The sequence below is a fragment of the Sardina pilchardus genome, chromosome 6 (assembly GCF_963854185.1).
Source record: "Sardina pilchardus chromosome 6, fSarPil1.1, whole genome shotgun sequence".
NCBI classification, from domain to species: Eukaryota; Metazoa; Chordata; class Actinopteri; order Clupeiformes; family Clupeidae; genus Sardina; species Sardina pilchardus.
The window spans coordinates 34,317,725-34,340,998 of NC_084999.1; the positions used below are offsets into that span (position 1 = coordinate 34,317,725).

General features: G+C 39.4%; 2 protein-coding genes across 5 annotated transcripts; both read left to right on the plus strand.

Annotated features, from left to right (window-relative positions):
• Positions 1 to 1,416: 1,416 nt before the first annotated feature.
• Positions 1,417 to 7,359, plus strand: LOC134083344 (lysosomal thioesterase PPT2-like). Its single transcript, XM_062539647.1, has 8 exons — positions 1,417 to 1,686; positions 3,008 to 3,161; positions 3,242 to 3,337; positions 3,428 to 3,532; positions 4,692 to 4,775; positions 5,709 to 5,793; positions 5,924 to 5,978; positions 6,913 to 7,359. The coding sequence occupies exons 1-8, from the start codon at positions 1,525 to 1,527 to the stop codon at positions 7,057 to 7,059; spliced, it is 888 nt and encodes a 295-aa protein (XP_062395631.1). The 5' UTR covers positions 1,417 to 1,524; the 3' UTR covers positions 7,060 to 7,359.
• Positions 7,360 to 7,906: 547 nt separating this feature from the next.
• si:ch73-95l15.5 (uncharacterized) lies at positions 7,907 to 22,657 on the plus strand. 4 transcript variants are annotated; one of them, XM_062539645.1, is made up of 10 exons: positions 8,691 to 8,753; positions 8,878 to 9,028; positions 10,029 to 10,212; positions 11,724 to 12,715; positions 14,199 to 14,348; positions 15,812 to 15,892; positions 17,070 to 17,174; positions 17,876 to 18,022; positions 18,425 to 18,592; positions 21,656 to 22,657. In XM_062539645.1, the coding sequence occupies exons 3-10, from the start codon at positions 10,044 to 10,046 to the stop codon at positions 21,725 to 21,727; spliced, it is 1,884 nt and encodes a 627-aa protein (XP_062395629.1). In that variant the 5' UTR covers positions 8,691 to 8,753; positions 8,878 to 9,028; positions 10,029 to 10,043; the 3' UTR covers positions 21,728 to 22,657. The 4 variants fall into 4 exon arrangements, with proteins under 4 accessions (XP_062395630.1, XP_062395627.1, XP_062395629.1 ...); XM_062539646.1 differs by lacking the exons at positions 8,691 to 8,753; positions 8,878 to 9,028 and adding an exon at positions 7,907 to 8,094; XM_062539643.1 differs by lacking the exon at positions 8,878 to 9,028 and having other exon boundaries at positions 8,667 to 8,753.
• Positions 22,658 to 23,274: the final 617 nt, after the last annotated feature.

Consider the following 23,274-nt stretch of genomic DNA (forward strand, 5'->3'; position numbering starts at 1 on the left):
CATAAACATAACATAGGGAAAAGAAAGAAAATGATCTTACAGAATCTGCATTGACAGAGTCTAACATTATTAATAAGCTAGATAAAAAAATAAAGTAAAAAAAACAAGATTATTAAGGAATTAAAACCAGCTGTGCAGTAAAGAGCCAGTGTTTGGGTAAGGCTAAAGTCCCTGAATATATAATTTTGATTGTTGTACAGTCTGAATGCTGTGGACACAAACTATAGGCTACCTTGTTCTCCTAATTTTTCCATTGTAATATTCTCATGAATTTATAGTGGAGAAGGTGCAGTTAATTTAGGATTTGGTCTGTCTTTTTAAAAAATAAGCTTGTTGATAGATGAGCTGCCGAGACCTGGCCAACTCCAATGATCTTACTGGCCTGCATGTCTGTTCTTTGCATATCTCTTGAAATGTTCAGTTGACAAACTTCACATCAGCAGGTATTAGTAAGGACAAAAGTGTGTGCAGTGTCAAGTGAAATGCAAAAGTTATTGTTAAAAAGAAACATATCTGTCCTCAGCAATGTTGCGACCACCTCTGGACAGGATGTGCCTCTCTGCAGGTCTTGCCCTTCAACATGCTACTCTATCCTATCTGTGAGGGAGATTAGGAAGACCACCTTTAGCACCACATCTGGGCACTATGTGTGTTGATTGTGTATGGGTTGACCAATGTCCCTTCAGTCTTACAATCATTGTTTTTGACCAGGTGTTTCTGGACATGTTAGGTCATCAAGTGACAACATGGCAATCATTACACCACCACAGCAGTCAGCCCTAATCTTGATGAAGTATCCACTTTCACCTTAGTGCTTTTCACCTGTAGTGCCTTGAGACCATTTCAATTGTTATTGTTGCTATAAAGAATACAATTGAATGTGGAATGAAAATGAACATGTATTAAAGTAATTGGCCTATAGCCATGTTTCCATCCATTTTAAGTAATTAACTCAACATACATGCAATCTAATACAAATAATGAATGAATGAATGAATAAATAGATAAATAAACAGAGCCCACACTGCGATCAGAATAGTAAGGTGATAGAATAGCCTTGAAGAGATCAGAATTAGACAAAGCATTATGGGATGTGAAAGATGAATCTATTTAAAGATTGCAAGCTTTCGATGCAAATAGAAATGAGGAAGTGGCGGGAAAGGCAAGGTCAGTTTAAAGGTCCCTAAAGTTAAGATTGTGAGAGTTCTCTGTCACATTATAGAAGAGAGAAGAGAAGTAGAATTTAGAATTAGCATACAGATTAAGACAACACAACATAATTATGCAGAAAATGATTAGATGTCAATGCACTTTAATAGGCTATTGGACTTTTACCTCATAAATGGGAAGTAGCTTATATCCTCCAATCAAAGTTGTGTCTTCATGGGAAGCAGTGTCAAAACAAAACTATTTCAACACACTTTCAGTTAGACCCTGACACGCTCTAGTTATAGACTAAACATACGCTGGACTTCTGAAGATAAGCTTATAATTCACAGCACATTGTTTGTATGACAAGCAAATATGACAAACATACTGCATAAATGTGTTAATTGTCCATTTATGTATCCATTCCTGCTCTGTGCAACTGTGGCAGTGACAGCTGGATATAAGCCAGTCATACTTGTTCATGGACTTTTTGATGGGCCTGGGCAGTTCAGCAGTTTGATTAAGTTCATCTCAAAGGTAAGACAAGTAGGCTCTAACATTTGTCTTTCACATGACAACAGAAAATGTCATTTCAAGCCTTTGTGACTGAAATCCTTTCTCATTGTCACAATTCAGTCTATATCACTTTAAAATTGCAATAACAATCCAATTGGCATCGATAATCTTCATAGCATTTTTCTGTGTCTTTTTTGTAATGTAGGGGGAGAAAATGTGTGTGTGGTTTTTTTTTGCTTTTGTCAGTCTTAATGGACTTAAATGAACTGCATCTGAACTGAATGTTTTGTAAAATAGGCAAATCATTGCAATCACAGCATTGTCAACACCCTACATGCAGCATTGTGTTTCTGAAATTTGAAATAGCTTACTAATGTGATTCCATCAGTTCACTAATTTGTAATTCTTCTCTAACTTGGAGATCAGAAACACATCAGTGGCTAAAGCTTATACATTTAGGGATGTGTCCAGTCCACATTCTTCATGGTTTTGTTATCAAACGTCAGGCGCATTATTAAAAAAGGTTGTTCTGTTTCTTCATCGGTCATTGATGTGTTTTGGGTGTAACATCAGCGGTGCATTTGACTTTACTGAAACCTGTTTGACTGAGTATGCATTCTGCACTTGCCTGTTATTTGAACTCAAGGCAAAGTGAAACTATCATCACCATGCTCATAGGCAAAACAGTTCTACACAGTTATTTACTGTACTTTCACTAGCCTATTGATTGACAAGGGGTTACAATCGAAAACCTCTGGAAAAAGCAACTCTTACCCCAATAATATTCGAATGACTGAATAAAAATCCTACGGATATTTATCCTGCAGAAAGGTTGTTTGGGATTGTTTGCTAAGGGCTGATTACATTTCGCGTCTTCAGCTGTGCTTTACATGCTCCTTAGACCCAGTGGGATAATAATTTTTAGAGGGTGCAAGATAGCGATTTTTGGATCATGCGCCAGACCACACCTTCTGCCACACCCCTGGGCACAAGGTTTAATAGAAGTGAAGCGTATGGCGCACCCACTGACTGGGTATAATATAAGAATAAGCTTTGCAGCGCTCATTGAGTCACGCTTTGCACCATATGCGCCATGTTTCTGATTGGCAAAATAGAGCCCTTTAAGTTCATTTAAAGCATGAATGGACACAACACTATAGGGACTAATAGGGACTTCATGACTCCATTCTATTCCTGATCAGACAAGTGGAACTACAAGCACGACAAGGTTGTGGCCCAGAATCACGGACAGAAAATACTCCCGATTTAGAATTATGGTCTGCAATTGAATTTGCCTAAATGAGTATTCATTCATACCATTTATTCTTCTTACATGTTTCAGTCCCACCCAGGTACAACAGCCATAGCCATTGACCTATACAATGAAGAGGACAGTATTCAGCCTCTATGGAAACAGGTGGAGGGCTTCAAGAAAGCAATCCATCCCATCATGCAAAATTCTTCAGATGGGGTCCATCTCATCTGCTACTCTCAAGGTTATTTCTTCTCTCCAGTCAATGATATTGTTTAAGTGATCTGATCAGATAATCTGAGATTTTTTTCTCTCTCACCATAGGTGGTATGATATGTAGAGGGCTTCTCGCAACACTTAATGACCACAATATACACTCAGCAATTTTTCTGTCTGCTCCTTTGGCAGGGCAGTATGGAGGTCAGTGTGGCCTCGGAATGTTCCTGAGATATTTGTACACTAATCAGATGTGCATTACCATCTACAGTATTTTACCTCTGTCCTGCCTAGGTCTTGATTCCAAATATTGGTGGTCCGCCATGCCAAAGAAAATGCTTTATCTATTCTGCTACACTGCGATAGGACAGATGGTATCCATATGTAATTACTGGAATGGTAAGTTCGATTTCTAACCAATGAAGCAAACTAAGACTGCATTGTTTATAATTTGATATGAAATGTAATAATCAGGAACATTTGATGAAAACTAGTTGTCATCTTTGTACAACTTCCTGGTATTTCATGAATTCCATGATGCAATGTACCATGCACCACTTTATATATGACAGTGGCCATCTTTTCACCTTCCCTCATTTTTATGCTAATCCCATCTTGAGTGTTTGTTGGGTCATTCCATGCCAGATCATCCTGGGGTTCACACCCTCCCAGAAATTTCTGGCAGAAAATGTACCTTATACCAAACCTAGAAAGAAATTTCCAGAATATGTCTCAAATAGTTTTGACAGTTTCTCATTCAAACAGTACTAGATGAGGACCTCATGCCGTAACCATTATTATTATACCTGCAAAGATTATCTTTATTTGCCAAAATAACTACAACATGTTTTTGAATATGCACCATTCAGATAAGTCACAGTTGACCTACATTAAGGAGAATAGAGTCTCTGACATTGCCAATGCATGCCTAGTATTGCACTATAACGTGGTCACAGGAGCATGGCCATTTTTGTTGGTTTTAGATTAATTGGTTATCCCTCATCCCCTTTGCGTTAAATAGGTACCCAGTACATTGAAAATGTACAAGAATAGGCATTTGGGTATAAAGCCATCCACTGACTCAGCTAAATGTGCTGTTCACTTATTTGAATTGTGTATTCTCTTCTTCATGTTGAAAATTCACAAAAGGCATTTGGCCTCCGCATTAGCTTTTTATACCTCAGTGATGAAGTTGAAGTTATGGATGCTTGAAAGTTCCTAAAAACTTTGAAACTGAATTAAAACATTTTCAACCCAAAAAAAAAAAAAATCTGATTGTGATTTCATATGATGAGATGCATTTTTTAACGCCAGTGAAATAAAATAAATAAATAAATAAATAAATAAAGAATTAAGATAGCCTGACATAGAATTAATTTCCTGAGATTTTGTAGGTGAGGCTGGTTGGCTAATTGCTTGGGTTTAGCAATAAGCTATACACCACAATATGAATCTATTATAAACCTTTGTTATTTAACTTCACCAGGATTGTGAATAATTGTGGATGGCAATGTAATTCATTATTTTAGAATGTCATGTCCATCATTTTTATCTTCAGACCCATACCATCAGAGGCTGTTCCTGAGTGGAAATACATATTTGGCCTTACTGAATGGAGACAGAACACATACCAATATCACAGGTAGCCTACCAATTTTCTTCAGTTCTTAGACTTGAGTTTTTTGTTTCAATCATAATGTATGTGTGTTCAGTGTAAGTTGTTGTCAATACCTGCTTACATTAGATCGGATCAGCTAGCTCCATAATTAGTTATAGTCCGATAGACAGTGTAGCTTACTTTCAGATAGGTGAAGGTCTACACAATCTCAATAGCACTGGTGGTCATTAGATTAGATTAGATTCAACTGTATTGTCATTGTGCAGAGTACAAGGGGGCTGGGGGCTTGGGGGCTGAGTTGGTTGGTTGTCACCGGGATGCAGGGGCTGGTGATGACCTCCTTGTTGTCCCTATCAAAGCGGCCATAGAAGTGCAGTCAGTTTCTGCCCTTGCCCTTTCACTAATCTTTGCTGGACGGTATTATATTTCACCTTCTTTGATCCACATAAAACTTGCTGTGGTTGTGGCCCCTGAATTGGGGCTGGTTCAAAGTACTCTTTTGGCAATGGCTCAAAAGCACTTTTCCAAAATAAGGACATTTATGGAAACTTGACCTGTATGAAGTCATTACTGAAGAGCTCATCATAATTCATGTATGTATAGTAGTACCATCCGATAATACTGACAACAATGATCTAGTAGCTTACTGCATGGTGTAAAATGTAATAAATTACTGGTGGGGCTACTGAATTGTAGATTAGAATCTTTATTGTCCACTCATGGGAAAATTCATCATCAGCCCCACAGACACCTGACACACACAATTTTTCACAACAAATATCAATAACCACACAGCCGCTTCATATGCTGATATGGCAAATGACACATTGGACATATTTCCAGATTTACATTTCAAAATGTTTTTTAAATGTTGATTGATCAACTCTATCTGGGTTGCTGAAAATATATGTGTCACCAGTGTTGTTTTGTGCCTATGTTTGTCTCTGTTTCCAATAGCTTGGAAGAACAACTTCCTCAAAATAAAAAAGTTTGTTATGATTGGCGGTCGCGATGATGGACTAATCTCTCCTTGGCAATCCAGGTCTCACGAATGTTGTCTTTGTTGTAATGCAGACTATATATCTCAAAATGTTAAAGTTTAAAAGTTTAAAACTGATGTTCTGAGAATGTGTACATTTACTGGAGGTCTATGTTCTCTTTTTATATTCCAGTCTTTTCAGCTTTTATGATGACAAAGGAGAGGTTGTCGACATGAGGAATACAAATGTGAGTTGTGTTTTGAATCACTGGGATTTTATGTAAATTACAGTCATCAAAGATATTGAAGCAGACACCAGCAAAACTATTAGCTTGGTTGACACCAGACCACTTCTCAAATTTTGGTTGAGATTGAGAATGGGCCTGGAAAGTCCTCACTGACTTACTTCCAGGCACGTACTGTAGACAGCAGTGAAAGGTTTTTAAATGCAATTGCTTACTCAATTCCAAAGAAAATACATCTGTTTAACCCTGTCGCCAGTGCAGCTATTGGTTATGCTGAACACACTATCTGTCATATAAAGCCCCACCCCACGCCGAATAAGGAATTGTGATTGGTGTCTGGGTTTTAGAAACACTGGAATGGTTGTCAATGGCCTTCTTGACTGAGCTGCAGAGTAAATTCAACTAGCATCGAAATTTCTTGTCATCTTTCTTGTAAACAAAAATTTAAATGGTTTATTCAATTCCGAAGAAACTACAGTACACGTCCATACCCTGTCACCCTGGTTGTGCTGAATGCACTGCTCTATCTGTCATCTTTTTTTTAATGCACACCCCCTTTGGGGCTCAAAAGGTTTCACCCAGACTAGCAAATCTATGACATTTTTATGAGACCACATACAATGTTAAAGTGTAGAAGTGGGTGCGCACATCTGAATATTTTAAAAGTAGGTGCTGGACTCAAAAGAGCAACAGTAAAAAGGACAAAAAAAGTCCGCACACTAAGGCTCCAATATTATTTCTTTTATTCACCACATGTGACGTTTCGGGCCACACTGCCCTTCCACATACAATGTTGACAGCAGACAGAAACATGTATTCATCATAAATAACATACTTTATTTCTCCACCTAAAATGGGAAATGATTTTCTGATGCTAGTTGTTGCTGTAGTTGCTCAATAACTACAACCATAATTGTACTGTTCATATTTTTTTCAGTGGTATCTGAAAGATGTGTTTGGATTGAGGACCCTTGACCTGCGGAAAGATCTGGTGCAGTGTGAATTTGATGGTATTGAGCATGTGAAATGGCCTCATGTTCAAGAAGTGTACACTGGTTGCATCGAGGAATGGCTACGGACTTAAACTCTGCATTATTGCAAAAGTGCATTATTTTTCTAATAACGAACGCCACGTCGTCCATTATCCCTTACTTACATAGCTTCGTCATGATGATCTCTAAGAGGAAGTAAGGTGGAGGTTGAGGTAACAGAATCAACTGTACCTATAATTTACTTTGCCATAAACTCTTTGTTTTGCCTTTCGTTTTAGAGAGATGTATGCCTGCAGCTCTCTGTCTTTGTGACTTCTAACAAAGTCTAGTTTATCCACAGTTTATTTTCATCAGCATATTATGTACAGTACATTAAAGGATGTTCTCAACAATTGATGACTAACGTCATGTCATAAGTCTGCATGCACTTTATGCCACAACATACTTAAGGGTTCCATGTATAAGTCGACAACTTGTTTCCCATCTACATCTACTGCTGCTGTGCTGTCAAACTGGGCTATCCAGATTAAATATACATACATTTATTGTGCTCTTCATAGTATCCTTTTTTGGACAGACCAGTTAAATTGAATTTAAGCACTTTTGAAATAGTTTAAAGCAGATTTTAACCGTGGTTCTGTATTATGATCAAGAGGTCAATACGTAGGATCATGCAACACTTTGGCTCTGTGCAGGTCTTCATCTGTGTGCAGAAATTGCTGGTTGCAAGCATTCTTTTATTTATGCTACACTGCTTTCCATGCAATAGGCTAGGTCTTTGTCCCAGTGCAGCACTAAAATGTCCAATTGCATGACTCATGGCTGCATCTTGAACATTTGTGATGCGCAAAAAAATTAGCTGTAGGCTGAGAGTCCAACCTGTACCAGGTTGTGAAGATTTGGTGAGTTTTATTTCTACTGACGCTACTGAATAACTGTAGGTTTTGGTCTTTTCTTGTTGGTTTTGCCGCTGGGATCCAGTCATCGCTGAGATGTGTGTCAGTGTGCCTGCTCTTCTAGCTTCTGACATTTTCTGGACTTGATACAAGTGAACTGGCAGGGTAAAGTCTGGACCAGATCATTCTGACAAATGCGTTCTCACATAGCCTAAGCTACAGCCCATCCAGGTAAATAGAAAGCAGTCATTTCAGGGCCATACACTAGCATAGTCCATGGGGTTTAGCCTCCTTGCAAGCACCTACTTCCTGGTCTCCCTTGTTCAGTCACAAGTTAGAGGGCAGAAGATGTTGTCTGGACATGAGTGTAAAACTGCTAAAACATGAGTAAAGAAATGTCTAATCTGCAAATAAATGTGGTAGGCCTAGGCTATTGTTCAGAAAAGGCTGTTTTAATATAGACCATTCATGCCAGTTTTTCACAATTTTCAGCCAAACCAGGAAAAGCTCATGGCGTGTGTGATTTTGAATAAAATCCAATATCCTATCCAATACAAAATCTAAAAGACCAGACTAGCCTATATTCTGGGAATGGGAGTCAGGCTAGGCTACAAGTGATTTCCAAGTCTAATCTATCTGGCCTTTTTAAATCCCAAAACTGCTTGAACCTTTCATTTTCTATAATATTAACTATATTTGGCCTGCAGTCACAATAAAACAATAAAATTGACCGTTTTGAAATAATGTTTTTGAACGAATAGTCAGCATGCGCCCTCCAGATCAGCTGGTGGGCATCAACAACTCAGACAGGTATTACTATGACGTAAACAAGGTAGGGTGCAAGGTTCTCTCCAGGTTTCAACGACGGAATTCAAGTCCTGCTCGACAGTGTAGGTGTTCTTATCTCAAAATGTTGTCGACGATAGTCATTGTATAAATGTGTATCCTATCTTTTGTTGAAGCTGTTTTATGAGTCTAAGTATGAATAATATAGCTATATTTATTTATCTATAGACTACTTCTAGACAGCCAGCATTACATGCATGATATACCACGTAGGCTAGTGTGATTTCCTTGTTCGAAGGATAGCCTACCTCACGATACTTTACCGACTTCAAAGCGTCTCACAGTATCAATGCAAGATTTCAGAATAAATAGGGTGCAGGTAAGTTGAAAATACCCTTCTTCTTCATGTTAGACATTCATTTTCACGTGGCATAGCCGACTCAAATATTCTTTTGATTTCCTAGGCTATTTCTTGACAGCCCAAATGCCTCACCGAGATTGGTTCATTAGTCGAACTGCAGGTCAGCCCTCGTGTGTCACTAAGCGTCATTGCCGCCACAAATAGCCACCAATGGGGTAGTTTACAACAAGTTTTTGCCCTGTTTCGTGTACGAAAGTTGCCTAAACTTCGCCGATAAATGAAGGTTATCATGCTCTAAACATAGCCTATTGACGTAGCCTAGGTGTGTCACGCCCGCGCTACGACACATCAAAACGAGTTCGGCGGGTAGGCTACCTACTGTAGGGAATAATCTGGTGCTGTTGCAAAAGTCTCTCCTGCTCTGATTTCGGCAACTGTAATAAGAAACGTTTGGACTTGTGTCTTGTCGCATACACTGCAACGTTTCTGAATATGTCCAAAAATACTTTATTGAGCCTAAATGCTTGAAAAATGGCTGTATGGTTAGTGCCAGTTTGTTCAAGACCTAAATTGAAGCTAAAAGTCTGCACTCTAGCACTCTCACAATTGCTTCTATTCAGATCAGATGGTGTAGGCCAGTGTAGGCTAGAGGCATAATTACAAAAATGGTCACCGTCCAGCTGAAGTCAAAGTAGGACTAGTGCATGTCACATCTCAGTAGGCTCAAAGACTGTATAGAGCATTTTGGAGAAACATAGGCCTACATCCTCTGGAATAATTTAGAATGGGGTACAAGTTTTTTCAGCAAAGGAAGCTAGTTTTCCACCTTGTTGGTTAAATTCTCAATGATTCAGGCCAGGCTTCAGTTGTTTCTGCTATGCCTTACTGTAGGTTTTGCAGTTGCATTTGGGGTTTTGTGTTCTCAAGGGCCTGGGAAAAAAAGCTTGTTGCCCTATAACCCCAGTTAGCCTACTCCAAAATCACTGTGACAGGATGTTTTGTCAAATGTCTATTCCAGTGTGACTGACTTGTGATGAGCAGCAAATCCAAAAAACACGGCTGTCGTATATGCAGTGGAGATTTGCAGGGCAACCAGAGGCGATGGCTCTATGCCAGTCAAAAGCAGAGGGGAGGTCCTCACACGCCGACCGATCGGTCCACCAAGGGAAGTTGGTCAGGGTCTGCGCTTAGCAGTCCATGGGGTAAGAAGATTGATTTTCACAACAATAAATGAATGTCATGAATTTGTATCAATTAAGGCACTATACCTACAGCATAATTCCAGATTACATGGTTGTACCAATTGTTACCTCTGTTTGGGTATTAATTTGTCTATTAATTATCTTGAGACTATCTGTTAACACAGCTCTATAGCTCTAGTGATATGTTAAGTGATCATAGGTCATTTATCTTTATGTGACAGTATACATAACTCCCAAATTAAATTGTTTATTTCAGTTTCTAAAAACACCCTTTATTCAGTTAGGCAAAACATATAGCAGCTGTGAAGAAGGTGCTGCTACTATGCAGGTGGGTTCAAGCCAGGGGCTGACCACGCAGTTAACATAATACAGTATAAGTTACAAGGGGATTTTTGATAGGGTGCCTCAATTAGAACTGCTAATGGACCATATGCATGGAAGCATTTTTTTATATATATATATTATATATATATATGTTTTCTGTCACTGCATTCCCTCTATATTATATTGGAGTTATGTTCATACTTTATCGCAAAAGACGCATAGGTAGTTACTTTATTATTGCTCTTCTCAACCTTAGGGGGACCCCAAGAGCAAATCTTGTTAAAGGGGCACTTCACCGATTAGCATTAAGCTTTGTATCTTTAGAAAACCAGTCATGTTTTTGAATGGTCGTGCATCATTCCCTTAGTTTGCCTTGAGATGGGAGAAATACAGATTTCAATGTTGGACTTCCTGCTTTCAATGATGTAAAAATCATCATTTTACATCATTGAAAGCAGGAAGTCCTATTCATGGGTGTCATTGAAATCCGTATTTCTCCCATCTCAAGACAAACTGAGGGAATGATGCATGACCATTCAAAAACATGACTGGTTTTCTAAAGATACAAAGCTTAATGCTAATCGGTGAAGTGTCCCTTTAAGGGTACCTTTAAAAGTAGACTAATTAGCCTATAGGTTTGAAATGGAGTAGATGTAACCAGTATTTTGTTGACTGTGGCCCCTTCTCAACCTCTTTCCTCTCTCCTCAATCCTCCGGCTCGTTCCCACTGATCTATAAAGAACACTGGATAGACTATCCCATAGTTGCTGCCCCATCCTTCTTTGTCTAGATCAGAATGAGGACCTAGGAAGGAAGGGAGGATAGATAAAAAGACGAATGAGAAGAGCCCTATGCGGTTCAGCCCTATGCGGTTCAGCCCTTGGCTGAAACCTGCAAACTTGCAGCACCTTACAGCAGGTCCGGACACAGGTGTGCCAGCAAGTCTTCTAAACCTTGGGTGCCAGCATTTACATACTACTATCTCTACATATTACGTCTCTCAAGGTGTCTGGAGGAAGATTTACTCTGTGCATAGCTATTGGTGGCCTCTAGCTGGCTACTGTTAAACAGAGTGGAGAGCCACTTCACAAATGTCTTGCTTCCTGAGCTGAAGTAGCGATCATACAGTTTTCAGTATTTGTTTCATGCCATTTGTTTTATATTCTTCTCTGGTCTCCCTTATACAGGCAGTACTTTGTCTCTGGGCTCCTATTCTTCTCCTCATACATTACCATCCCCCTCAAAGGGAGCGGATCATCTCTCCATCCTAACTCATATACTAGGGCAGCCTGTACCAAGGGGCGGTGGGCAAAGGGAGTTTCTGTGTGGAAAGTGTGCGTCCCTTCTTGAACGAGTCTTTAAGTTTGACACAGTAATCAGCAGAGTCAAACTACTGTCCTCTGAAAGGTTGCAGAAGCTTAAACAAGAGAGGGATAAGATCAGGCAGTGGGTACGTAACACTTACCTACAGGACCAGCCCTCTGAATTTCAATCGAAGGAAAACTTAAGTGAAGTAGAAGATGAAAAGGAGGGATACAGGTCAATGATGAGAGATAATCTGGCCTTGTCAGAGTATGAGTGCTGGTCAGAGAGGTCAAGCTGTTGTCCCTATTTCCAGAGAACAGGTAAATGGTGCCAAAAGGGGAAAAACTGTCAAGGCTGTAACTCTCTGAGAGTATCTGACTCTGACTATGAGTCTGTCTGTGGGATTCCCCGCAATCTCCCCTTTCAGCCCTTTTCCCCACTGGCCCTTTCTCGTGACAAGTCTCAGAGCATGCCTCTCAATTGGTCTAGAGTACCATCTGTCAGTTTTAGTCCCACATCCTTAGCAGGTTCATGCAGATCCTTGCGGTATCAATCTCAAGCTAACTCCTTACAGTCACTGGATTCTATTGATGCATGTGATCCGTTTGATCAGCCAGAAACATCCAACTTGGAGGGGATTCTTAAGGAGGTCAAATGTATACCTTGGAAACCACTGATTTCTCCAGTAGGGAGTCGCATTCCTGTATTAGAAAGAGGCAGTGGGGGCAAAAAAAGAGAGTTGAGACATCATGGCATGGTTCTGGCAAGGGAGCTGGATTTTAGAGAGCAGAATGAGGAGGAAATGGAAGTGGACGGCGAAAGCATGGATATGCTGCTTGAAATTCAGGATGAGTTTCTACCTCTACGCAAGGAGGTAAGATCATTCACAAATGTTTGCTAATGAAATGCATAATAAGCACATCTTTATTGAAATGTCAACCATAAGTTACATGTGGTAATATAGAGGTTTTCACCACTGTATATTAAGTTTGTACTTTGTGATATTTTATTGTTTACATTTTTCATGTAAATCAATATAACTTGTGTGTGAGAAGTGTGGAAAATACAGTCCCAGAATTCACAATTATGGATAAGGAAGGATGAAGCCTTTGGAGAGAACGGTGCTTTCAATCGAGTTGCTGTCTGGCCACGGTTATACAGAAGACAGGCAGCTATGAACTATAGTTTTGAACCATGTTCAGTGTTCTGAAAGAACGGACATTCAGAACCTTACAGAAACATTCTGTCTGTATGTTTAAAGAAACACATCCAAACCAATTGTAACCAAAGAGGAAAACCTCTTAAGAATGTGTAACCTTGGTAAACTTGGGTTCATCTATTTCCATACTTCTCACCTATGAATGTTGAACATTTCATCTCTTGTCTCTTATTCTTACTCAAGTGTTATGAGTATAAGACAATGTGGTCTCATCGTCCCTATTTTGCAGGGAACTGTTGAAGTTGAAAAAGTAAAATTCTTTTTCTTTTAGGGTGTATTCACACCAGGAAGGTCCGTCAGTTCACTTGTTTTGGTCCGGACCAATTTTTTTTCTTCTTTTTTTTTGTTGGTGCGGTTCGCTTTCACACTGTGATTAATTGCAACCGGACCAGAATTTATAAACAAAAGCACATGTGCTAAGGTCGTTCAACCATTGGCTGGTAAACGTGTAGGCGGGGTGAAGAATATAAGCCAAAATCAAAGTTGGCCCACGTAAATACTATGGAGACTTTGCGTACTGTACCCGTTATTATCCTAGCAATATAGTTTATACAGTTTCAGTTTTGCATAAGTGCTTGAGCGTCAAGACCGTTTGATGCAACATGAGTTTAACAATAACGTAATTTTGCAACGACGAAGACGTGCAGCAAAAACAGCTGAGAAGAGCTCTCGTGTGTGTCCAACATGCTAACAGCAGGCCTACGGAAGACGGAACAGGTAGGAGATGCAAAATCAAATTATTGTTGCCAAAAAAGCGTTAGCTCACTGCTGCTTACAGCTGTTGTGCGTCACGGAGCTATCCTACATTTCCCATAATGCGCAAAAACTACGGGAGCTCGTCAAATCCAAAAAAGGTAGATTTCTGCAATTGGGTCGGATCGAGGTCGGGCTGCTTTCACACCATAAATGAACCGCACCAGGGTTCGATAGGAACCGCTCCGAGACCACCTCCTCAGCTGGGTCTCGGTCCGCTTGTTTGGTCCGCTCCAGAGTTCGAGTGATTGTATTCACACCAGTCAAAAAGGTCCGAACCAAGCAAGAAACGAACTTGAGTTCGTTTTAATCAAACTAAACAAGGCAGGTGTGAATACGCCTTTACACTTTGTCACATGCATGGTTGTTATCCATTTTGTTTTAGATCAGAACAGGACAAATGCATACTGTTGTCAAGCAGTTGCAAGAACAGCTGGATCAGGCTCAGACCCACATCAAGACCATAGATGGACAGCTCCATAATGAGAAAAAAGAGTCAAAGAAAAGTAGAGCTGTGTCAAATATTCCTACAGTGGTAAGTTATGAACATACCGATGATTGTATCATGATTTCCCAACTGTTAGCCATGGCGTATATTGATTTTGCAAAATGTCTTCAGCTATGAGGTTTATTTATACTTGTAAAGCCATGTGACATCTTGGGTTCTTGAATTTGAACCTGTTGAAGGTCTAATTTAGCCTGATTACCATCGACTTTCAAAGGCTCTGCGAGACTTTAGTCTGACCAACAGCCTGTGCTAACACGGTTTCTTGCCAGCGCTGGTTGACCCGCCTCCTTTAAGTGCCTCGATTTGCTACTGGTAGATGTCAGAAAGCGGATTGCCGAGTTTAAACCAATAACAACACTCTTTCCGCTGCCTTGAACACGCCTCTACCCAGAGACGTTGGAGCTGCTCAAAGTTGATTGGTTCTCGACCAAAGGGGGCAGTTCCGCAGATTTCGGGAACTCAGAAATCCTTCTCAATGAGCAGTTGACCAGACCAGCAGCAAAAGCCTGAAGGCGTTGCGTCACTGGGAGGGCGTGCCAGGCTAGGTCTAATTAGCTATTCTAATCCCATACACTTTCTGTCAAATTCAATAAATTACTGGTCATGGTCCTATAACGTCTATTCAGTTAGTGCACTTCCAGTGCCTCCAGTGTTTGCACAAGCCAACAAGTGGCTCAGACCAAGCCATACAAACTGTGACACTGTGCCTCAGGAGCACAGAACTGAGGTGTGTAATTTTATTGACACATGTCCAAATATTAACAACTAGTGCTACGTAAACACTGCCTTGTGGTGCTGAAGGAAAAGTCCACAATCAGGTATTTGTTGTTAATAATAGTTGGATTTGCTGAAATTGTAGGCGATTTAAAGTGCATGTCATGGAATTATTTGTTTTGTAAACCTAACTGACTATTTTGATAAATAACAGAATAAATAATAATATCCTTATTAGTGGGCAGCTGACAGCAAAATTATTCAGTTGGCGATACACACATGACATTTTGCTCTTGCATGCAACTAATATCCACACCCACTCACAGTTCGCACACAGCACTACAAGGGAACTGCATTCAGAAATGGGAAATAGCCTATAGCTGTCCCTTTGATAGTGATTGTATAGCTTAAAGGCATACACAGAACAATGGACAATTACTTGAGAAGGATGCCTGATCTGGTCTTGCTGAACATAAAATGAATGTGGTAAGCAACAGACAATGCATTGATTGGTATTTGAGTTAAATATCATGCATACAGTATAAACATGCCTGCCAACATGCAAGTGGAGGAACAGGAACAATATTGTTGTTTTAGTATTTCTGTATTATGTATGTTTGTCATGGTGGTGTGCTGTGAGATGTTGATACATATGTATTTGCCATGTAGCCTGCTTATTAACTTACATGTTTAATGTTTGCTTGTTGATGCTTTAAACTTTGCTGGGCTGTCTGAGGGTTTAGATTGTAAAATAATTTACTTGGCTTGCTCCACAGACTTACGTTGACTCCACAGTTGAGAATGCCCCTGTGCAGAATTTGAGCCATTCATTGCATGACACTGTGAAACTAATTCAGGTGAGTGATTCTCTGCCTCAGGTGAAAAAACTCAGTGCTTTGCAGGTTGAAGCTGCAATTGAAGCTGCAATTATTTTCATAAACCATTTTCTCAATTAGTCGATTAGCTGGTCTATAAAAAGTCAGAAATAATGTTGATTCATTCTCAAATGTCTTGCTTTGTCTACTTTCCAAATATATTCACTTCACTGTCATAGAGCAGTACTGTAGGTAAATCAGAAAATATTTAAGTTTAAGACGGAATTAGACATTTGTTTGTATTAGTTCCACTTAAAAATGACTAACCATTTAAAGGGATATTCCGCCATTTTTGGAAATACGCTCATTTTCCACCTCCCCTCGAGCAAAACAATCGATATTTACCTTGTTCCCGTTCATCCAGCCATTCTGTGAGTCTGGCGATACAACTTTTAGCTTCAGCCTAGCATAGATCATTGAATCGGATTAGACCATTAGCTTCTCGCCTGCTAGCTTCATGTTTAAAAGTGACTAAGATTTCTGGTAATTTTCCCATTTAAAACGTGTCTCCTCTCAAGTTAGAAAGTGCAATAAGACCAACTGAAAATGAAACCTGGCGTTTTTCTAGGCTGATTTGACATGGAACTACACTCTCATCTGGCGTAATAATCAAGGCAACTTGCAAACGTACCATAGGCGCAGTGATATCGTACGTAGCATCTGAAAATAGTCCCCATAGACAACAAGCAGTAGTAGTGCCAGTAGTTTGCAAGTTGCCTTGATTATTACGCCAGATGAGAGTGTAGTTCCATGTCAAATCAGTCTAGAAAAACGGCAGGTTTCATTTTCAGTTGGTCTTATTGCACTTTCTAACTTGAGAGGAGACAAGTTTTAAATGGGAAAATTACCAGAAATCTTAGTCACTTTTAAACATGAAGCTAGCAGGCGAGAAGCTAATGGTCTAATCCGATTCAATGATCTATGCTAGGCTGAAGCTAAAAGTTGTATCGCCAGACCCACAGAATGGCTGGATGAACGGGAACAAGGTAAATATTGATTGTTTTGCTCGAGGGGAGGTGGAAAATGAGCGTGTTTCCAAAAATGGCGGAATATCCCTTTAACTGATTACCAAAATAGTAGCTGATTAATTTAATAGCTGACAACTGTTCAATTATTCAGTTAATTACTGCAGCCCTACTGACTGTTCCTTGTTCTTCAGGAATGTATTGCTTCAATGACAAAATTATGTGTGGAGATGGGACATAAATTTGAAAATGCAGATTTACTGTCAAACAAAATGAATATAGCAATGAAGAACATTGAGGTCAGTGGATTGAACTCTCATATTGTGTGACAGTCTTTGAAAATATTATTAAACCTTGTTATTTCTCATTATTCACTCATATGATTCATAAATTGACTGATATGGTTTGATGTGAATCATCCAACTTCAGAGAGTCTGAACAATAAATTCATCATAAAACAAAAACATAAAAGTAGTTGAAGTAGATTTGATTTAGACAATTTGCACCATTTGCACAAAAGATAAACAAACACAAACAGTGGCAGCAATAGCAATGATTTGGGCAGCAATAGTTGTGCAGTTGTTATTTATTTATTTATTTAAATGGCCTGATTCTCCAACTACCAGTGTTACTGTTGCTGCCATAGCATAGTGTGTCCACGAGATGGCGAGCTATACTTTTTGGAATGCGTCTTATGGCATATACACTAGGGGCCGGTTGCATCAACTGGTCTTTGCTACACCTGGTCCTAACTACTAAGTAGTTAAGACCAGTCTTTAAAATTCAACTGAACTTACGCTTAGGCATAACCTACGCCCAGTCTTAGCGATGTGCTTTCATGTGTGAAAACTATACTAACTATAACTATAACTATAGTTACAGTTAAATATACTGTATATGAGATCATTCATTATTTACATTTCTTTAATTCAGATCTCGCAGGGTGATAATTCTGGAAGGCATTGTTTTTGTACTCTAACTGAAATGATCCTTCTTTCAGGACATGATTGCGTATCTCTCTGAATTAAGAGAGAAGGAGCAGGATATGGAGAAAGAAATTTCCATTCTTAGGCAGGCAGAGAGAGAGAGGGAAGCAGACCTTGCCACACTCTCTGCTATACTGCAGAGCAACCGGGACATCATGAATGTGAGATTGTAATACTTAAGGACTTCATGACAAGCTCAATTAGCCCTTTTCACGGTGATGTCAGACGAAGCGTTGCTGGGTGTCCTCCGGCATGTCCAGCCGCCCAATACTACAGAAGAAGAAGAAGTATTCATGGGTTTCATCAGGTCCCTTTCCACAGGTGTATACAATCAAGCACCATGCAGTCTGCATTGATAATCAAGGTGCTTGATTGTATACACCTGTGGAAAGGGACCTGATGAAACCCATGAATACTTCTTCTTCTTCTTCTGTAGTATTGGGCGGCTGGACATGCCGGAGGACACCCAGCAACGCTTCGTCTGACATCACGTGAAAAGGGCTAATTGCAAGCTCAATTGTCAGCTCAATTGTCATGGCTTTCTCCCTTCAATTCTCTCCTAGGATATGCATGTGGAGCTGGGATTGGAGAGGGATGTGCAGCAGGAGCTCCACATGGAGCAGGCCATGAGGAGACTGCGGGACCAGATTCTTTGGGCTGCTCTCCAGCAGAAGGAGGCACTGACACTGTGCCAAAGGGAGACATTCAGAAGCTCCCAGGAGGATGTACAGGTGAGAGACATGGGTTCCTATATCTTTTTATCCCTATCATACATCGAAAACTGTTCTTCCCTATCTCCATCACTTCCATCTAACAACTGCTAATTTTATATTAAACCACAAAAATCACAGAGCTCATTTCAGTTATACACAGAAAAAATACTTTTGCTGTAGGTAGGGTATTTCCCACAGTGGCCAATCAACAACCCAGCCTATTTATCATTACACAACATGTCACCGTTTTTCATCTGCAAGCCCTTGATGCGGGCATCAAAACATACCAAAACAAATTCTTGAGTCAATCTCCTTTGTTGCTGTGGCCGTTTATGATCCGATCAGCAACATAACCAGACAAACGCTTGATGCGGGCACCCACAAATACCAAAAAATACCCTAAAGTCTTCAATCAATCCTCTTCGTTGCTGTGGATGTTTATGATGCGATCAGCAATATAGCCAAAAAATGCAAGCCCTTCATATGGGAACCCACAAGTTCTTCAGTCAGTCCTCTCCATTGCTTTGGCCATTCATGATCCATTCAGCAACATAACCAGACAACGCGCAATACCAAACAGAACCATACTAAACTAAAGAGAATTCGTGGAGACTCCATTTCCAAGTTTATCATTCCATCCAGCCAGCTAAAAGGTTGACATAGATATATTGACAGGTTTATACCAGAACCAATTGAAATAACTTTGGAAACTGAGCGGGTAATGCGAATCTGGCAGGACGGTCATTGTTTAGTATGGACAGCTCTAATCTCATGCTGCTCAACATATATCTCATAAACCATGTTTACACGGACAGTTTTTTTCGTCATTCTGATTAGATTTGTGCCGTCTGTTTATATGGGGTGCATTCTATTTCGATCAGGTACTCTCAAGCGCTTTAGAATGTTTGATCGGAATAGCTGTTATTGTCCACTTTTCCTCGAGAAGATACAGCCGTCAATCCGAATGACCACATACATGGGTGTTCACTCTGAGCAGGAGTGGACTAAACCACCTCTTTCATTCCGATCAAAATTCTGATCGGATCAGGAATTTTCATTCCGATTGAGGTGTTTATATGACAATTTTTATTCCAATTTAGCTGCTATTCTGTTTCTAATTGGAATAGAAGTGTCCATGTAAATGTAGCTCTAGTTAATTTGGTATAGTCTAGGCTGCTGAAGCTGTAGGTCAGGGGTTGCCAACTTATGGCTCTTAAGCCGCATGCATCTCTTTCTCCTGTCATTGCTGGCTGTTTAAAGCCATTGTTATGTTATCAGCTTGTGAACATTTTTAATGCATGCATACAGCAAATAATTCTTTTTTCACTTTGTCACTGAAATATCTAAATATGTTCAACACTTTCTCAACTACAAAATCAAAAAAGGTCACACTTCAAGAACTTTTGTTTTTCTTTTTAATATTTCCTTTTGTAGCGACAGGGGTAACAAACTTGTATTGCAATTGGAGATCATACCAGTGTTTTGTGTCAACACGTTCTCAACTAAAATGAGTGTCAAACTGCTGTATTTAAGAAACATTACAGCTTGACACATTTTAACCAAATTCTCCCCACTAAAGAGCAGTCACCAAAGTAAACAGATCAATCTATTAGTTTGGACAAATGTGTTTGCTTTCTCTGAATCCCTAAAAAAACCTCTGACAACCAATAAGACTGTGCTGCACTTGCGCTGGGCAGCAGTTGTAGCTTTCTATTCTACTGCATTTAGACCTTGTTTGTCAAGTGTTTGTGATTCACAATGTGATGGGCCTTTCAGTGTAGCCTCTCCAGCTATATTAATTGCTTTTTCATTGAATGTACAGAATATTTGCTATGTTGTGATGTTTATTGTTATTGGGATATCAGAGGATGTATATCAGGATATTATAGTTTTTCTCAAATGCTAAAACACATTTCACAAACGTTTCCTCCATGTTCCCCAATGTCTAAACACAATACCCTTTTCTAAAGCTACATAAGCACAACCACACCTTCTCACTTCAAAACTCAAACTTTCACACCAAAAGGGCAGCTCGAAGCTTTCAAAAATGTAAACACTATAAACATCATTACACACTAAAGCAAACCAATTGAAAACACAATGCTCAATTTGTGAGAAGGTTCTTTGTTTCACAACTGCCAATGTATATTTTTAAAAACTTTAGAGTAACGGATCTTCTTAGATCTCTGCAGAGGATTAGGCATTTGAAGAGTTCTTTTCCAAAACGCTATATCCATTAGCTATAGCCACCATTTTACTAATGAATTTTCATAAATAATTTTTTTAAATTTAGTTTTTCAAGTAATCTCAGTGAAACTGTATTGGGTTATGTTTAGTTACAGTAATTTATCTTTACTCAATAAAAACAAAACAACTGCATTTTTATTACTTGAAACACACAATTACTGTAAATACAGTAACATGATTTGTTACAGTACAGTAATGTCTATAAAATGGATTTATAGCGTTTTGGAGAAGAGCTCTTCATTTAGAGTTGTGAGCTTCATATGAAGAGTACAGAAAATTCTCCAAGTAGCCTACACTACTGTAACACAACTCAATGCAAAAAACAGAATCTATTGCACACAACAGTACACAACAGAAAACGTGATCAGGGTGTGAAGTTCTTTTATTTTCTTCATTCACACCACACACACACACACACACACACCACAGTCACTGTGCGCATTAGCAACAAGTGTCTTCATTTTTGAATCGTTGTGTGTAATGAATGACGCCAGGTGTGTTCATTGTGTTCAGTTATTGCTGACTGTGGCAAGCATTTTGCATCACATGAGCTTTCATTTGAGAATATGTTTTGCAACATGTGTTTTAGCAAGGAAAACTGTGCTTAGATTTATGAGAACAGTGGAATGTGTCACCATGTAAAATGTGTTTATGGTATTGAAAAATTGAGGCTAAATTTAGTAAATGTGTTTAGACAACTGGTCATTTGGTTTAGAGGATTGGCTTTTGTGTTTTAGCATTTGAGAAAAAAAATATATTTTGGGAAATTATATTTGTTATAAAAAGATGATCTAGATTACATAAAAAATGGCAGTTGTTATTTCTCCCTTAAAGGATCAGAGTACACGGACAAAACGTCCAAATGAAGGTGAAAAGGGGGATGAGGAGACAGGATGTGAAATGTGACCAGATGAGAAGTGAAATAAAAGCATGCCAGCTCTGAGAGGTCTGAAGAGGAGCTAAGCCTACAAAGGTGTGTGTGCGCTGCAGCTCACTTCACACACGCCATCTGTCAAAGGACTTTCAAAGGCTTTGCTTTTCACCTTTTTGAAAGCACATTTTCTTTGAATTTGTTGAAGGCCAAGTGTTGCACTGTATTGGTGTTGATGAGCTTATTATGAGTATTAGATTCACAATCCACCAAGACTAAAACTGCAACTACATTAATAGAAATTCTGTGACAGCATGCCGTTTGGAGAAAGATATTCTGCTTTGAATATGCCAAATCATGGCCTTCACAACTTAAAAGCTGCTTGTCTACTCTGTGTACAGTATATGGGGCAAGTTATATACCAGCAAGTTACATGCTGCCAAAGATGTATAATGTGCATGAGGCGGACTGGTCTCTTTCATGGGTTTTATTTCATTCATTTTGTTTAATATCGGGAAACAATTCTCTAATTATTTTGATGGTAGTGGTGCATCATGGTAACTCAGGCCATCACAGTACTGTAGATTGTTTGCTATTGCATTTCTTTAACTGTAACAATGTAGTTACAGGACTGGTATGAGGGAAAGAAGAGCACATGGTGATATGAAGAGTGAATAACACTTGTTTTCACCAACTGTTGGCAGGCACTTGTATATGACCAACTAGTGATATCTTGAGATTGAAATTATCTCAAAAGTATTACAATTGCTTAAAAGCTCAAACTTTCCAGATCTTAGAATTGGTCCAGTTAGTTGGACCAGTGCTCTTCTAAATTCAACACCTACATCTTTTTAAATCTATGATTATTCTTTGATTGTCCTCAAATACAAAAGCTATACTATATTTGGTCTATTTTTCTGAAGGCCTTTGTTGTATTTGGTGTTTTAATAAAACGATACTCTGGTTCACAATGTTCCTCCACACTTTTTCATTATTCCTGGTGATGTGTGCATGTCTTATGTGCGATACATCGTGTGTGTGTGTGTGTGTGTGTGTGTGTGTGTGTGTGTGTGTGTGTGTGTGTGTGTGTGTGTGTGTGTGTGTGTGTGTGTGTGTGTGTGTGTGTGTGTGTGTGTGTGTGTGTGTGTGTGTGTGTGTGTGTGTGTGTGTGTGTGTGTGTGTGATCGTGCCAAAATCAGGCTGAAATCGTGTAGTCTGCACAGGCAATAAGCGAATAGCCAAATACTCTTCTGTATCAGCGGTCATAGGCAGTCATGTTTGTTTGTAGAAGGCGATGCCATCCTCTTCCCTTAACGTACATATTTATTTAACTCTTCATTCATGTGGTTGTGACTAGCACAGTGTTTGTATTGCGCTGTAGCTGCCTGGCTGTTTTTCTGCTGGCTAGCACATTTAATGGAGGGGTTGTCAGATAGATATGCAAAGGCAAATTTAAATGCACTCTGTTGGCCATTACAACCCAAAATAACAAGTCCTCTGCCCTCAACATAGTGTCTTTATTTTATACACAATTGTATAAGCTGCTGTGTATAAATGGTTTCATACAAGCCAAACTCAGCAG

What these genes read in the sequence shown, in the direction of transcription:
- LOC134083344 (XM_062539647.1), top strand. Translation starts at nt 1,525, where the DNA reads ATGACAAACATACTGCATAAATGTGTTAATTGTCCATTTATGTATCCA. An exon ending in TGATTAAGTTCATCTCAAAG is followed by an intron (nt 1,687 to 3,007) that starts GTAAGACAAGTA and finishes TACATGTTTCAG; the next exon opens with TCCCACCCAGGTACAACAGC. An exon ending in ATCTCTCCTTGGCAATCCAG is followed by an intron (nt 5,794 to 5,923) that starts GTCTCACGAATG and finishes TTTATATTCCAG; the next exon opens with TCTTTTCAGCTTTTATGATG.
- si:ch73-95l15.5 (XM_062539646.1), top strand. Translation starts at nt 10,044, where the DNA reads ATGAGCAGCAAATCCAAAAAACACGGCTGTCGTATATGCAGTGGAGAT. An exon ending in TGCGCTTAGCAGTCCATGGG is followed by an intron (nt 10,213 to 11,723) that starts GTAAGAAGATTG and finishes TCCCTTATACAG; the next exon opens with GCAGTACTTTGTCTCTGGGC. An exon ending in ACACTGTGAAACTAATTCAG is followed by an intron (nt 15,893 to 17,069) that starts GTGAGTGATTCT and finishes CTTGTTCTTCAG; the next exon opens with GAATGTATTGCTTCAATGAC.